Source organism: Malaya genurostris, chromosome 3 (assembly GCF_030247185.1).
Source record: "Malaya genurostris strain Urasoe2022 chromosome 3, Malgen_1.1, whole genome shotgun sequence".
Taxonomy (NCBI): Eukaryota; Metazoa; Arthropoda; class Insecta; order Diptera; family Culicidae; genus Malaya; species Malaya genurostris.
Window position 1 is genome coordinate 134333177 of NC_080572.1, and position 16871 is coordinate 134350047.

The following is a 16871-nucleotide window of genomic DNA, read 5'->3' on the forward strand; positions in this document are numbered from 1 at the left end:
TTTTCTCATATAGAAAGGCTATGCAATCACTGTGAAATCCAACTTTTCAACCGAGGCCCGGAGGGCCGAATGTCATATTCCATTCGACTCAGCTCGACGAACTGAGCAAATGTCTGTGTGAGTGTATGTGTGTATGTGTGTATGTATGTAACAAAAATATGCACTCACTTTTCTCGGAGATGGCTGAACCGATTTTCGCAAACTAAGATTCAAATGAAAGGTCTCATGATCCCATAGCCCACTATTGAATTTCGTCCCAATCCGACTTCCGGTTCCGGAGATATAGGATGATATGTAAAAAAATGGAAAAAATATGCACTCACTTTTTTCAGAAATGGCCTAACCGATTTTCACAAACTAAGATTCCAATAAAAGGTCTTATAGTTCCATGACTTACATGGTAATATGTAAAAATTAGAGAAAAAGTGGGCTTTCATTTATTTCTGAAACAGCTCAACCGATTTTCACAAACTAAGATTCAAATGAAAGTTCTTATAGTTTCCTAAATATTTCTAGAACATTTTATCCAGATCCGACTTCTGGTTCCGGAACTGAAGCGTGACAAGTGGAAAATTACCAATTTCATTAGTATTTTTTCACAAACGATGGCCAAAAACAGGTACAAATCCCATAAAACTATCTGATAAATTCTTCTAGTTTGCAGAGCTTGTTAGTTTGTAAGCATGGAAGCTAAATTCGGCACAACTGGTCCCCCCTTTTCCTGTTCCGGAAGCACCGAAAGTGGCGGAGAGAAACTTAAAATATAGAACTCACTTCGATTTTTCTGCGATGCTTGAACCGATTTTCACACATCTACATTTGAATTAAAGCTCTTATTATATTTTAAGCTACTGTGAAATTTCATCCGGATCTCACTTCCGGTTCTGCAGTTACAGGGCGATGAGTGTCAAAGTTTTCAGATCGTCATATAGAATGACGGTGTGGTACACCGAAAGAAGAATAAAACACAACACAGCCGATGCGTGCTTTGTTCTATTTCATACACGCTGCGACGGTGCCGCGGTTGATAAAAATTAAAGCTATTTTATGATCAGTACGACCGAAACAATAAATGAATGTCAATGAATTCAAATGTATTTGAAAAAACTACAAGGATCAGCCAAACACATGGGGCTTCGAGCCATTGATGTAGAACAAGGCAACCAAAATTTCAAATGATCTACAATCAAACAGTTCAATCAATCGTCACACTCTTGAATCCGCAATTGCACGAGAGTCTGCTTAAATTTATTTTGATTAAAAACCAACACCGAACATTGTTTGTCCTAATTTGTATTTGTTTTATAGCCGACGAATTTACACCAATATCCCAAATGTATGCAATTATGTCTTTGTACATACTTGCGAGACGGATTTCAACATTTAAGCTTCTCTTCGCCAAGCTTGTGTTAAAGTTTTGTATGCAAGTAGTTATTTTTCTAGCGTTAAGTTTCTCTACCATTCTGCGATATCGGTTGAAGCGAGAAACTTTTTCTCATTATTAACCGAGTTCATCTTATATAAATTAGAAATTAATCTTAAGTACTCAAAATTTACCCTGGGGTAGTTGTCAATTTCTCAGGAGAAACGACATAACATGGAATTTCATCCGAGCTTCCATGACACAAGATCAGAGCATACCAATTAAAGCTTCAAATCGTTTTGCAGTTTTGCACTTTTTGTTTTGCTGTTTAGCAACAACCTACTTCTAGCATGCTACGCGTAGGACTGAAAAGTTAGCTTTAATTTTGCTTCTATTTATAGATTCGCGTGCTTCCAACAGCTTCGCTTTTGCATCGATTGACTAATCAGAGCGATGCTTTCCCTTTGATATATCGTTTACTCCTTAAAAACCGTCGTCTATGGCAGAGAAATCCGGTACGCCGGAGATTTTTAGCAGACAAAATAGAACAGTGGTAGCCATTATTCAACATTTCTTTTTTTTTATTCAATAATATAATGTTTAAGGCACACTGCTTAAGCCCAAGGGCTAAAGGGCTAATCAACATTTCAATGATATATAATTGAAAATACATGACTATGCCATTCAAATCGCACCATAGAAATATTTCCAATAAAATGATGAAATAATAATAATAATTGATACAAAATAGATTTAGCTGTAAGTACTTAAAACCTGACCACATTTCTACGTGTGTTTTCCATTGAGTTTCTGATTTGCACCCCAATATAAAAAATAAGGATGTTTTCGACATTAAAATATGAAATTTCCACACCCGGTAGTGCAGTAATACCGTGCCGGTGCTGGAATGATGTCAATAGTTGTTTTCGTGCGAAGGAAACGAAAACGAGATTCAGAACTTGTTTTCAGGGACCTTGATTTCTTTCGAGCGTACAAGCTACTATCTCCTTTTCTTCAACGTGCCAAGCTGATCACTGAGCCGCTTCGCACATGCGCAGCTGATGGCTGGCAATGTCTAACTCACCTGCAGCGCAGCAGCTATTAATCTCTAGGATAGTTGCGCCGTAACATCCCGGCCTCCGTAAATTGATATAACTTACAAAATATTTAAAACAAGCAACGATCTTCCTATTACTGTTAATGTTACATAATAATAATTCACCAAGGGGAGAGTCGCTTAACACAAACTATATTGTGCCTCTAAAAAAAAAACACGTAATATACTGTGAGTCAAAGTGTGCCACGCTGTTCCCCATGAAACAGCTACTTGTCAAAACTGAGCCCTTGTGTGCCGCAACTGTGCAACTGTATGAAAACGAAAGTGCCAATATTGATAAATGCGCCAACGCATTGTGTTAATGTGTGATTTTCACATTGTTCTAAGCGTCCTCCCCTTGTAATTCACACATAATCTTCAATTCATAATTTATTACTTCACTCATAATATTAAATAAAAACTACAAGGATCAGCCCCATGGGGTTGTTCGAGCCATTGATGTGGAACAAGGCAACCAAAATTTCTAATGATCGACTTTTTCAATTAATCGTCACACTTTTGAATCCGCAAATGCACGAGAGTCTGCTTAGTCTTTATTATGAACCAACACCGAACACGCGAACCCAAAATATAGACTATATTTGTCATGATTTGTATTTGTTCTTTAGCTTACGAAATTACATGAATAGCCCAAATGTATGCAACTATATGTTTGCATATGCTTGCGATACAGATATCGATATTTAAGCTTCTTTTCGCCAAGCTTGTGTTCAAATTTTGTATGCAAGTAGTTATTTATATAGCGTTTCTCTACCATCCATTACTACCATTCTGCGATTTCGGTTGAAGAGATAAACTTTTTCTCATTATCAATCGAGTTCATCTTATATAAAGAAGAAATTAATCTTATGCACTCAAAATTTACCCTGGGGTAGTTGTCAATTTCTCAGGCGAAACGACATAACATGGGATTTCATCCAATCTATCATGACACAAGATCAGGGCATACCAATTAAAGCTTCAAATCGTTTTATGGCACTTTTTGTCTTGCTGTGTAGCAACAACCTAACTCTAGCAAGCTACGTGTAAGACTGAAACGTTAGCTATAATTTTGCTTATATTTATAGCTTCGTGTGCTTCCAACAGCTTCGCTTTTGCATCGATTGACCAATCAGAGCGCTGCTTTCCCTTTGATATATCGCTTACTCCTTCAAAACCGTCGACTACGGCAGGGAAATCCGGTATGCCGGAGATTTTTTGCATGCAAAATAGGACACTGCTAGCTATTAATCAACATTTCAATGATATACTATTAAAAATACATGGCTATGAACATTCAAATCAATGCGTAGAAATATTTCCAATCAAATGGTGACATGATATTAATAATTGATACAAAATTGACTGAGCTGTAATTGTTCAAAACCTGACCATATTTCTACAAGTATTTTTCTTGAGTTTCTAGTTTGCATTCCTATATAAAAAACAAAAATGTGTTCCACATTAAAATTATTGCAATGTTTACACTGTTGTAATATTAGGATGAAGTTGTCCTCACGGTGATCTATCATCTGATGATTCCCTGTCGTTTGGTGCTGTAGCTGTAGTTTTGGCCGATAAACAATTTTACTTTTGTGCGTTTTTCCTGAATACTCTATATTTCGTTGTCTTATTTACACAATTCAAAAGGGCCACGTTACGCATTTCGTTACTTTATATTACTTGATTTAGCTTTCCAAAAAGTATATGTATGCGCCTTTTGGTCTGCGAACCTACTTCTTATAAGTAGTTAAAGTTAATGTATATAAAAATTAAAATGTTAAATACCTTTTTAATAAAAAGCCAAATCGTACACAGTCTTCTACAAAATTGTATATTTAACGTTTAAGTAACTCTCTGAACATTGAAAACAATTGCAAAAAAGGTATGTACACAAAATTGATTTTAAGGGATTTCCTATATACCTTTTTTTTTAGACCTATAGTTTTCTCGGCGAAGTTTCTTCTCGTTAGAAGTTCTAACACTTTGTAGAAGACATCATTTTTCCATCTCTTAAGGGAAAAACAGTTGTTGAAATGGACTTTTATCATATTAGGCTTCGCCTATTTTTATTTGTTAATGAGTTCTAAAAAGAAACTATGTATATCGGATCAATGGTTTAAAAGTTAGAGAAAAAGGTTCACGTTTTTATCGATTCAAACCACTGTGCAATGGTACAAAAAAAAAAAAGATTATTTGCATTGAATTGTTACTGGCCATGGAAAATGGTTTTATTACAATAATCCAAAACATCGGGCAATATATGGATACCCCGGCCATGCATTATCATTATCTGTATATGGTGGAACCAGCTGAGTGTGATGTACTATGAGCAACTGGAGTTGAGCAAAAGGATCGCAGGAGTGGTCTATCGACGACAATTGATGCGTTTGAGCTGAGCATTGCAATCGGCCACAATACACCGCTAAAAATGACAAACTGGTTTTGAAAAATCACAAATGACCTATTGCACACCAGGTCAAAATATACTTAAAAACGCTCAAATGGGATTTCCTTCCTCACCCGCCGTGTATCCTAGACATTGCTCCTTCCGATTACTATTTCTTTAGGTCGATGCTGCATTGTCTGACTTCAGCACTTCTTTCAATACGATGGAGTAAAACAATTTATCGATTATTGCATTGCGATTAAACTGGTCGAATTTTCCAAAAAGGGTATCTGTGAATTGCCAGCATCATAGGAAAGAGTAGTGGCTAACGATTGACACTACTTTAAATATTAATTTTTTGCCAATAAAATTTCAAAATTTGCAAGTATACCGTTAATACAAAAGTACTTTTCAATATAAGTTCTTATTGAAACATATTATGATTATCTACACATATTACCTGAGGAATTCTGAAAAGACGTAATAAATTGGCAACTTGAATGGACGTTACTGATGATGCAGCACCTACAACTCCAGAGATAATCTTTTTTTTAAGTCCTCTACTGCAGTTATTATAATCCATCACATCATCTATATTACTGATTGATCCTTTTATGAAATCAACTGCCATCTCAAGGCCGTATGTGTCCTTGTCGCAATCATCCAAAATATGTGCTCCAATTGTTACATTGGGAATCAAGTTTTCCATGTTAATTTTGTCTAGAGTATAGAGCATTGTCTCTAAGGCTTGAATGCCACCTTGTGGCATGATTGGTCCACATGTAACAGAATCCTCTCTAGAATGCACCATCATGAGCCCACCTAGGATGATATCTCCTTCTACGACTGCTTCACGCTTAACTGGCCAATGTATGGCTTGAGCTCGTTTTGTGTTATTACGTTCTTCTGTGGTAATACTAGGACGTACAAGGAACGATTTTTTTCGATGATATTGTAGTCCATGTCGCTTATGCTTTAACGTAATTTTTTTCTGACAAGCGGAAGATTTCAAATGAAAAAGATTTCTGTTACCACGCTTTGAAACAAATTTTATCTCATTTCCGCAATCGTGTACGCTATAGTGTTGTTCTTGAAAATCCAAAATCTTTTGATTCACTTCATGGCGACTTATTCCTATACTCATTCCAGCACTTATCAAACCACATAATATCATAACACGAAATACAAACACCAATAGCTTCATTTCTACTCTTTGAATTTACTGACTTATTTAGCAATGTTGTAGGTAATGAACATCTGAAACAAATTGAGAAATAAATATAAAAATTATTCAATTTGTAGTCATCTATCAGATAGTTAGGTATGTGACTGGGTAATTTCACCGAAAGTCGTTTAACGATTGTTTTTGAATTGATCAAAATACATATAATTTAATGTGAAAGCTTTCAAACCCATTTGTTGGCCCAAAAACTAATTTAAATCATTTTGAAGATGTTTAAGCACTAAATTGTATGGATATTTTTACCTTTCGACAAACGTTTAAAATGTTGCACATATTCTTCGTGTAACTAATTCATTCATCCATCTTCAGTGCGAACATTCTTATATTACTCACACACGTCTCGAATAACGTTGAACCTCCACCGCACAAAATAGAGAAGGTTGAAAATGAATAAGCTATAATCGTGAAGAACTCGAATCTACTAATACATTCTTCGTTGTTGGTATACATCGTGCATGTTCGTTTTATACATTCGTTTGTCATTCGTTCATTTACATTACTCCTCGAATTGGATCAAATAGCGTCACTGCGATGATCGTTTGATTCCATTCTTCGAGAAGCATTCGTCATCTAACCAATTTATCATTAAATAGAAACTCTGAATGTTACAGGTAGATGATCTGAATCAAAGTCAGCATGTGTAATCAGCTTCAAATGTGATTTTGATCTGTTAGAACTAGATCAATTGTAGACGAGTCTTTCACGGAAGGGAAAATGTCAGATTACTGGGGTAAATTATGATTATGAAGTATTTAACCATTACTGTTATTTTGCCTACAATTCCACTGGACATGCTTATCATTTAAGTTTGATGTTATGAAAAATTTCGGTCGATATCTTGTGAGTGCCATGCCTATCTTTGCTAATCTCATACTGCGAAGAAATAAGAGCTTGACGCACAGTCACATGATTTCTGCTTCGATTGACTTAAAAACTTGACAAAACATTCTTGAAATGATCCATTCTTACAAAAATAAAACAAAAGAATAAATATGGTTTTTGCTTTCTTTTGCTTCTTATTCAAGTGATTGCATAACCTTTCTATAGGTTATGTAATCACTTGAAAAACCGACTAGTTTAAATTGCTATTTTTCACCTGGAGCTGTTAGCGGAATGTATTCAACAGTTGCACTATTTTTGTACCATTTAATTCCACTATTTCACTGTCGCGTTATTACACTTTCACAAAGTCACTATACTTTAATGAAGCATAACAAACGTTACAATACAGATACGCGTATTTCGGAATGTTACTTACATCCTTCTTCAGTGTATCGGTTTTATAAGTTTGTTTGAAAGAATGCTGTAATGCTGCTCCTTTTATACGAAATGTCTTATTGTCAACGGGTAAAAACGGGAAGAAACAGGTAGTAACAGACGGGTAGAAACGGTAATTTGATTGTTAGCGGAGGGCAACGAACTGAAGAAGTGGGATAATAAGAGATTAAGTATTACCTAAATCTATTTGTATCTTATGTGTCGGTAATAGCTTGAATAGCCAGGAGGGCTTATTTCCTTGGTCACGATTCAATAAAGAAATGGAGTTATTTTTGAAGATTTCTAAACTTTCAGCTGTGTCTAATTTCCATGGGTTGGAAATTTGTCTTATGATTTTTATGTCGTTGGTAGTGAGTTCATGATCTTCAGAAAAGGCATGTTCAGCTACTTTTGACTTGAAATGATGTGGTAGTCCTTTCTCTAATTCTTTAGATGCTTTCGCTATTTCAGCGACGTGCTCTTTGAAACGGATGTCTAGAGTTCTCTTTGTTTGTCCAATATATATTTTATCACAATGAGAACACGAGATTTTGTATACCCCAGATTTTTTCAAATTATCCGTAGGATCTTTTGTAGAACCTAGTAAATTTTTCAATTGACAGTTCATGCTGCTGAAAACTAAATCCAAACCAAATTTATTTAGTTTTGATTTTAAAGGATGTGCAATGTTTGGATTGAAGTCTACCGATATTCTTTTTAAATTTTCCGATGGGGGAGACAGAGTTGTAAGTGATTGTTTTTTCAACAATCTTAATTTTTTGTCGAGGATTGTTTGAATTGAACGCTCCGGATATCCATTGAGCTTTCCAATTTCGAAAATAAAGTTTTTCTCTTTTATTGCAGCATCTCTCTTAAGGGGTAAGGTCAGCATTCTGTGAATCATATGGTGGAAAGCTGCCATTTTGTGTTGGTGGGAATGATTAGAAGTATTTGGTATGACCCGATCTGTGTTGGTTGGCTTCCTGTATATCTCAAAATTTAAGGTTTTTGCCTCTCTGACAATGAGGATATCTAAGAAAGGTAAACTGTTGTCTTTCTCCTCCTCATAGGTGAATTTAATGTTTTTATGTAAGTTATTAATCATTTGTAAGAAAGTTGATAAATCATTGCGTTTGATGATACAGAATATATCATCAACGTATCTCCACCAGCGATTAGGTAATAATCCCTGGTTTTTCAAAAGTTCTTCAAGATTTGCCATAAACAATTCGCATAAAAACGGGGAGAGCGGATTACCCATTGGTGCCCCTTGTAACTGTTTATAAAATCCGCCTCTGAATTTGAAGTAATTTACATCCATACAAAGCCGAGTTAGGTTCAGATATGACCTTACTTTGCTTTTCCATAAATTGTTACTACGTTGTTGAAGTAACCAATCTTCTAATAGATTAATTGAATCTTTCACCGGGACACTTGGGAACAAGGCGGTTACATCAAATGACACCATTATTTCGTCTTCTTCGATTTCACCAGAGTTTTGAAGTTGAGTCGTAAATTCTTGTGTGTTGGGGACTGATCTACTGAAAAATTTTTTTGGCATAGAATGGAATTCTTTTACTAGCCACTTGGCGATTTTTTGGGTAGGGGCACCCACTGAAGAAATAATTTCCCTTATTTCGTTACCAGGTTTGTGAACCTTTGGTAGTCCTTTGATTTTAGGTAAAGAAGGGTTAGAAACTTTGAGGTGATTGAGGTTGATATATAGGTTGGTAGTTATTATAGACATAGAAACAGGTTTAAATAACTGTGATCTTTCGTTTCCTCAAATTAATGACGCCAGAACTATTGTAGCTGACGTCATTAGAAGTACTTCTTTGAATAATCAGCAAACCATTGATGAAAAAGAACTAGTGAAACAATTGCGAGAAAAGCCTGTATTTTATGTAAAGGCTGACAAGGGAAATAAAGTAGTTATTATGGACAAACAAGATTATGACGACTTGATAACACAAAAAATCAATGACGGTCCTTATAGGAAACAAAGAACCGATCCCCTTCCTGAAATTATCAAAAAAGTGGATAAAACTCTTCTTGAATGTAATCCAAACTTCGATATCAACCTCAATCACCTCAAAGTTTCTAACCCTTCTTTACCTAAAATCAAAGGACTACCAAAGGTTCACAAACCTGGTAACGAAATAAGGGAAATTATTTCTTCAGTGGGTGCCCCTACCCAAAAAATCGCCAAGTGGCTAGTAAAAGAATTCCATTCTATGCCAAAAAAATTTTTCAGTAGATCAGTCCCCAACACACAAGAATTTACGACTCAACTTCAAAACTCTGGTGAAATCGAAGAAGACGAAATAATGGTGTCATTTGATGTAACCGCCTTGTTCCCAAGTGTCCCGGTGAAAGATTCAATTAATCTATTAGAAGATTGGTTACTTCAACAACGTAGTAACAATTTATGGAAAAGCAAAGTAAGGTCATATCTGAACCTAACTCGGCTTTGTATGGATGTAAATTACTTCAAATTCAGAGGCGGATTTTATAAACAGTTACAAGGGGCACCAATGGGTAATCCGCTCTCCCCGTTTTTATGCGAATTGTTTATGGCAAATCTTGAAGAACTTTTGAAAAACCAGGGATTATTACCTAATCGCTGGTGGAGATACGTTGATGATATATTCTGTATCATCAAACGCAATGATTTATCAACTTTCTTACAAATGATTAATAACTTACATAAAAACATTAAATTCACCTATGAGGAGGAGAAAGACAACAGTTTACCTTTCTTAGATATCCTCATTGTCAGAGAGGCAAAAACCTTAAATTTTGAGATATACAGGAAGCCAACCAACACAGATCGGGTCATACCAAATACTTCTAATCATTCCCACCAACACAAAATGGCAGCTTTCCACCATATGATTCACAGAATGCTGACCTTACCCCTTAAGAGAGATGCTGCAATAAAAGAGAAAAGCTTTATTTTCGAAATTGGAAAGCTCAATGGATATCCGGAGCGTTCAATTCAAACAATCCTCGACAAAAAATTAAGATTGTTGAAAAAACAATCACTTACAACTCTGTCTCCCCCATCGGAAAATTTAAAAAGAATATCGGTAGACTTCAATCCAAACATTGCACATCCTTTAAAATCAAAACTAAATAAATTTGGTTTGGATTTAGTTTTCAGCAGCATGAACTGTCAATTGAAAAATTTACTAGGTTCTACAAAAGATCCTACGGATAATTTGAAAAAATCTGGGGTATACAAAATCTCGTGTTCTCATTGTGATAAAATATATATTGGACAAACAAAGAGAACTCTAGACATCCGTTTCAAAGAGCACGTCGCTGAAATAGCGAAAGCATCTAAAGAATTAGAGAAAGGACTACCACATCATTTCAAGTCAAAAGTAGCTGAACATGCCTTTTCTGAAGATCATGAACTCACTACCAACGACATAAAAATCATAAGACAAATTTCCAACCCATGGAAATTAGACACAGCTGAAAGTTTAGAAATCTTCAAAAATAACTCCATTTCTTTATTGAATCGTGACCAAGGAAATAAGCCCTCCTGGCTATTCAAGCTATTACCGACACATAAGATACAAATAGATTTAGGTAATACTTAATCTCTTATTATCCCACTTCTTCAGTTCGTTGCCCTCCGCTAACAATCAAATTACCGTTTCTACCCGTCTGTTACTACCTGTTTCTTCCCGTTTTTACCCGTTGACAATAAGACATTTCGTATAAAAGGAGCAGCATTACAGCATTCTTTCAAACAAACTTATAAAACCGATACACTGAAGAAGGATGTAAGTAACATTCCGAAATACGCGTATCTGTATTGTAACGTTTGTTATGCTTCATTAAAGTATAGTGACTTTGTGAAAGTGTAATAACGCGACAGTGAAATAGTGGAATTAAATGGTACAAAAATAGTGCAACTGTAGTTTAAATTGGCCAAGTGTTATATACCATTCGACTTAGTTCATCCAGCTGAGCAATGTCAGTGTATGTCTGTGTATGTATGTGTGTGTGTGTATATATCAAATAATCTCTATAGGTTTTCTCGAGGATAGCTGAACCGATTTTGACAAACTTAGATTCAAATGAAAAGTCTCATGGTTCCTTACGGAATTATAGAATTTGTGTTCAATATTGTCCATTGTCACTTAAACCGGCGAAACAAAATACGTAAAAAAAATTCTAAACTGGTGTTAAAACTAAACAAATCGATGGTCATTATCAGTGGCTACTAAAAAAAACCAATTCCGACTATCCTGGTTCCCGGTCTCCGGTTCCGAAAGCACCGGAAATAGTGGCCATATATACCATAATGGATCTCACTCACTTTTCTCAGCGGAGGTTTGACCGATTTCCACAAACTTAGATTAAAATGAAAGGTCTTTCAGTCATATAAGGAATTCCTAAATTTTATCTGGATCCGACTTCCGGCTCAGTAGTTATAGGGTAGAGTGTGTTCAATATTGTACACCGTCACTTGAACCGGCGAAACAAAAAACGTAAAAAAATTTCTGAACTGGTATCAAAACTACACAAATCGATATTCATTATCAGTAGGCTACTAATAAACCAATTCCGACTATCCTGGTTCCCATGACATGAGAAAGGCATCATTACACCACTAGGTGGATTAATACAGGTTTTTGAGCATGTTAGAGCTTACGGACTCCCCAGAGTAATGAATAGTTCCTTCGATTTTATAGACAAAAAACTTTAAACGCGTTTTTCTCGAAAGTAGGTTTTGAAAGTCGGTATCCATCGTCATTCAAAAACTACTGCACCATTTTTTTCAAATTGTGCACACATTTTCTACATGAAAAATACCAGACCCCAACGTTTTCGTTTTCGTTGTTTGTTACTTTGAGCAGGTTTTATAGCTAAAAACGTGTTTAATCCACCTAGCAGTGAGATGATACATTTTTTTTCAATCTGCATGTTTTTTTTAATGAATATTCTTCGGTGTTTAAGTTTTCATGACATTATTTCAATGACCGTCGTTTTAAGCGACAATTTGAGATTTTAATCACTCATTACTCTGTAATGTCGAAACTGCAAATAGGATCGAATTTGAACCTAGAAGTGTGATAATCGATTAAACATGCCATGATATGTAAGTTCCACTTTAGAGTTTATGGTAATTTAAGGTACTTCCAGAGCCGGTATTCAGGAACCAGCATAAACCAAACCGATTCGTATGGCCATATAACGAATAAATTACAACAGTTTTGAGTCCAACTTTGAAGCTTTTCGGGATTGTCATCTTCTATATCGGTTTAAATTTTAAAAATTCATCATCATGTAATCATGAACCGGAAGTCAAAATTGGATAAAATTAATTAATTTTTGTATGTATGTATAAAATTAATTAATTTTGTATATAAGTTTATTTTAATTTGAATTTTTGTTTCTGAAATTTGATTAGGCTTTTTTGAGAAAAAAATTGAGCTTTGAGAAACGATTTTGTACTGGAACCGGAATTCTAAAATTTATACTGGAACCGGAATTCTAAAAAAGAAATTTTCCGAAAAAAAATTGAGTGAAATTATTTGTCACACACGCATTTGCTGATCTCGACGAACTGATTCGAATGGTATATGGATGTTATGTTCTTCCAGCATTTATTGCTGTAAGTAGTTCAAAACAATATAATTAAAAAAAATTCTACCATCATCTGGTTTATATATGTCATATTCGAACGATTATGTTGCCAAAAACGAGCCGTGCTAAAATCGGTCCGAGGCTAAATGTCATGAAAAAGGATGCTGTACACAGTCTTTTTGGTACTTAGAAACCATTGTATGTAACAGTATAAAAAATCGTGTTTTCCGTTGCTCCCAAGCATTTCTTTGTCATACAGCGCTCAAAACTCCTACCACTGGAATAGGGGGAAAAGTCGCTTACACAAAAATGTCGATATCTCCGTTAAAAATAAACGGATTTTAACAATCTATGGCTTGTTGGATAGCTATTACCGTGCAGAATCTAAATCTAAAAAAAAACTGTTTTCAAGGTCAATTGTGACAGATACTGTCAAAAAACTGAAAATTTTGACATAAAACTTCGTATAACTCAAAAAGTAAACATCCGATCTCAAATCCATTCAATAGCGTTTTGGGTGGCGGGACCTTTCATTTGCGACTAGTTTGATCAAAATCGGTCCAGCCATCTCTGAGATCTCGACCTCTTAGTTGACAACACACATACATACACGCACACACACACACACACACACACACACACACACACACACACACACACACACACGGACATTTGCTCAGTTCGTCGAGCTGAATCGATTGGTATATGTCATTCGGCCCTCCGGGCCTCGGAAAAATTTTCTGAAGTTTAAGCGAATTCTATACCTATTTTTTATGTATATAAAAAAAGGTAAAAAGGGCGTTTTTTCTTTCGGGGAAAATCGTACTTTTGACTTTAAACAACCACAAAAAATTAAAAAATCAAACAGAAACGTTGGGGGCTAGAAAAACATTTACTCTATCTATACTACTTCAATTTGTTGCCTTCTGATTAGTCTGCGCTGAGCTACAGTGGACACCGCAAATCATAATTTTTAAGAAGCGTTTTCAAAAATGCTCGTCGCCAGCCACTAAAGGCACGGATACTTCGTAAATCACCCTCCACTTGGTCGATTTGCTTTGCACGCTGCGCTATTTTTTCTTGTAATAGTCGGATTAGATTCAAAAACCATTTTCACTGGTTTGTTATCCGACATCCTTATGACATGCCTAGCCCATCGCAGACGACCGATTTTAGCTGTCCTTACGAAGGGTGGTTCTCTTAGCAGCTGTTTCAATTCGTGATTCATACGCCGTGTCCACGTTCCGTCTTCATCATCTTCTCAAGGTTACGTGGCACAATATTAACACCGTCAGCGAAGCCAAAAAGCTGTACGAACTTTCGGAAGATCGTACCACTCGTGTCGATTCTCGCTCTTCGAATCACACCTTCCAAAGCGATTTTTAACAAAATACAAGATAGTCTATCACCTAGCCGTAGCTCGCTCCAAATTTTGAGGGGACTCGAGAGCGTCCCAGATACTCGGACGTAGCACATCACTCTATCCATCGTTGCTTTGACCAATCGCGTCAGTTTATCCGGGAAACCGTATTCGTGCGTTATATGCCATAGCTGTTCTCGTTCGATTGTGCCGTATGCCGCTTTAAAGTCAATGTATAGGTGCGGGGACACGTTGCATTCACGACACTTCTGGAGTACTTATCTTATCGAGAATATGTAATTCGTTGAGGTGCGGGCTTCATAAAATTCCACTTGGTGCGGCCCTATGAATTCCTTAGCTATTGATGATAGAAGACGGCAAAGAATTTGAGAGAGTATCTTGCAGACGGCGTTCAGCAATGTGATTGCGCGGTAATTGCAACAATTTCGCCTATCACCCTTTTTGTAGATGGGACATCCAACTTCTTCCAGCAGCGCTCTAGACAATGCCTCTCCTCCAGTTTTGAGCAGCTCGCCGTGCAATTTGTCATTTACCGCAGCTTTGTTGTTTCTAAGATCTCCTCACTTATCTCCGACAGATCAGGTGCTGGGAATCTGTCGTCGGCTGAGCGTGCACCCAGAATGATTCAAGTGTCGTTCTTTATCTTTTGGGTTTTGCCATTCAGATTTTCGTCTTAGTACTACTTTTACCTGTCGATCACCTCACATTCGTTTGTGACAAGGTTACCTCTGGTTTCTCTGCACATTTCGGCCTGTGGCGTGTAGCCTTTACGTGAACGGTTCAACTTCTCATAGAATTTTCGTGCATCATTTAAGCTTCGCGATCTTGGTCTTCCTGGTGGCGCCGAGATCTGTCAAACCGCAGAAAGATAGTGGTCAGAGTCAATGCAAGCACTGCCGTAAGTGCGGACATTGATGACGTCTGAGAAGAATCGCCCGTCGATGAGAACGTGGTCGATTTGAGTTTCCGTATGTTGATCAGGTGATCTCCAGGTGGTTTTGTGGATATGTTTGCGGGGGGAGAAGGTGCTTCAGACTACCATTTCTGGGAAGGCTACATAGTTCACGCCCCGTTGGCCGTTGTCATTTGTTGCCGCGTGCAGGCTCTCCAGCCCGATCATAGGTCTGTACATTGCCTGACGGCCTACCTGTGCGATGACGCGTTTTACATCCCGCCGTGGTCGTTTGTTCGCTGTCGTAGGATCGTTTAAGCTGCGCGTAAAGTGCTTCCTTCTCGTCATCGGGTCTCATCTCATGTGGGCAGTTCAGTTCACGTTGATGATGCTGTAATTGAAGAAGCGGCCCTTGATCATCAATACGCACATCCTGTCACTGATTGGCTGCCATCCAATCACGCGTTTTCTAACGCCTAACATTACAAACCCCGTTCATAAAACGCTGGTTATGCCACAGCTCTGAGAGAGGTTGCAGCTCGATGCGCGCTTTTCCGTACCTAATGTCTCGTCCAGCAAAATTTCTGCAGTGCTACAACGTCGAAGCCGCGGATTTGGAGCTCATCATATAGCATTCGACTTTTTCAAAATGTATTTACGCACAGAGTGTTGGACTTAACATATGACTACCACTGTATAATTGGAACTATCCACTAAAACACCTTGGATCTCCAACCCTACCTTTCCGGAACTACTGTTACTTATCACTACGGGTGGAAGGCTATCGGTGCTAAAAGCATCCTTTCCGGTTTTCTGCATCGACATGACGATCACGGCTGTCTGTTAATCTCGGCCCTAATTCCGCTGCAAGATGCCCACGATCTCGGAGGTCGCGGTCGACACTGCGTTCCAGTTCTCCTCACTGTGGCACATTCTCTGGACTAGGTTCTCTGGTATAGTTTATCTGTCACATACATAAAGTAGAACATTCCGTTGGTGTCGCAAAACGGGACAGACGTATTCTGCCGTCTCAAACTCATTTTGGCAGCCAGGCCAATCAGAAGATGCCGTGTGGCCGAACCTGTGTAGGTGCCACCTAAAACAACCACGACGTTGAGTCCATTTGATACGAGGAATGTTGAAATCACCGATCACAAAAATTCTATCGTTCGAGGATACTTGTGCCGTTGTAAACGAGAGAGACTTTAAGTGTTGATCGATTAGAACAGAATCATTGACACGACCAGGCGGTAAGTACAGCACGCAGAGGTAAAGTGTGTAATTCTTGAAACTGATAGCAACCCAAATTTGCTCAATACAGTTGCAGTTCGATATAAATAGCTGGCGCGATTTGATTTCAGAACGACAGGCGACTAGGACTCCACCTCCAGTTTTTTTAACACTGTTATTTGAGTTTCTACCCTGTAGGAAAACTGTATACACAATACCTAAAATCTGCTTCGATAGTGTTTGATCATTGAGCCATTTTTTTTTATTTAAAAGATATTTTATTCAGGCCTATTTGCGTACAACCATTACGTGGCCGATTTAGCTGAGTTTTTAAATAAAAGATTTTTTTTTGTCGTGAATACGACTTACTTTACTATGGGGCGCCTTTTCAAAATTTACCCTCTGAGAGAGTGATA

General features: G+C 37.2%; 1 protein-coding gene across 3 annotated transcripts in view; it reads right to left on the reverse strand.

The window, feature by feature from the left end:
* The window catches only part of LOC131436715 (metabotropic glutamate receptor 8-like), a 498361-nt gene that overhangs the window by 433146 nt on the left and 48344 nt on the right, over window positions 1-16871 (reverse strand). For all 3 annotated transcript variants that reach the window (XM_058605585.1, XM_058605584.1, XM_058605586.1), the window contains exon 2: window positions 5309-6105. In XM_058605585.1, coding sequence (XP_058461568.1) covers window positions 5309-6052 — 744 coding nt within the window. In that variant the 5' untranslated portion in view covers window positions 6053-6105. The remainder of the gene's footprint in view (window positions 1-5308; window positions 6106-16871) is intronic.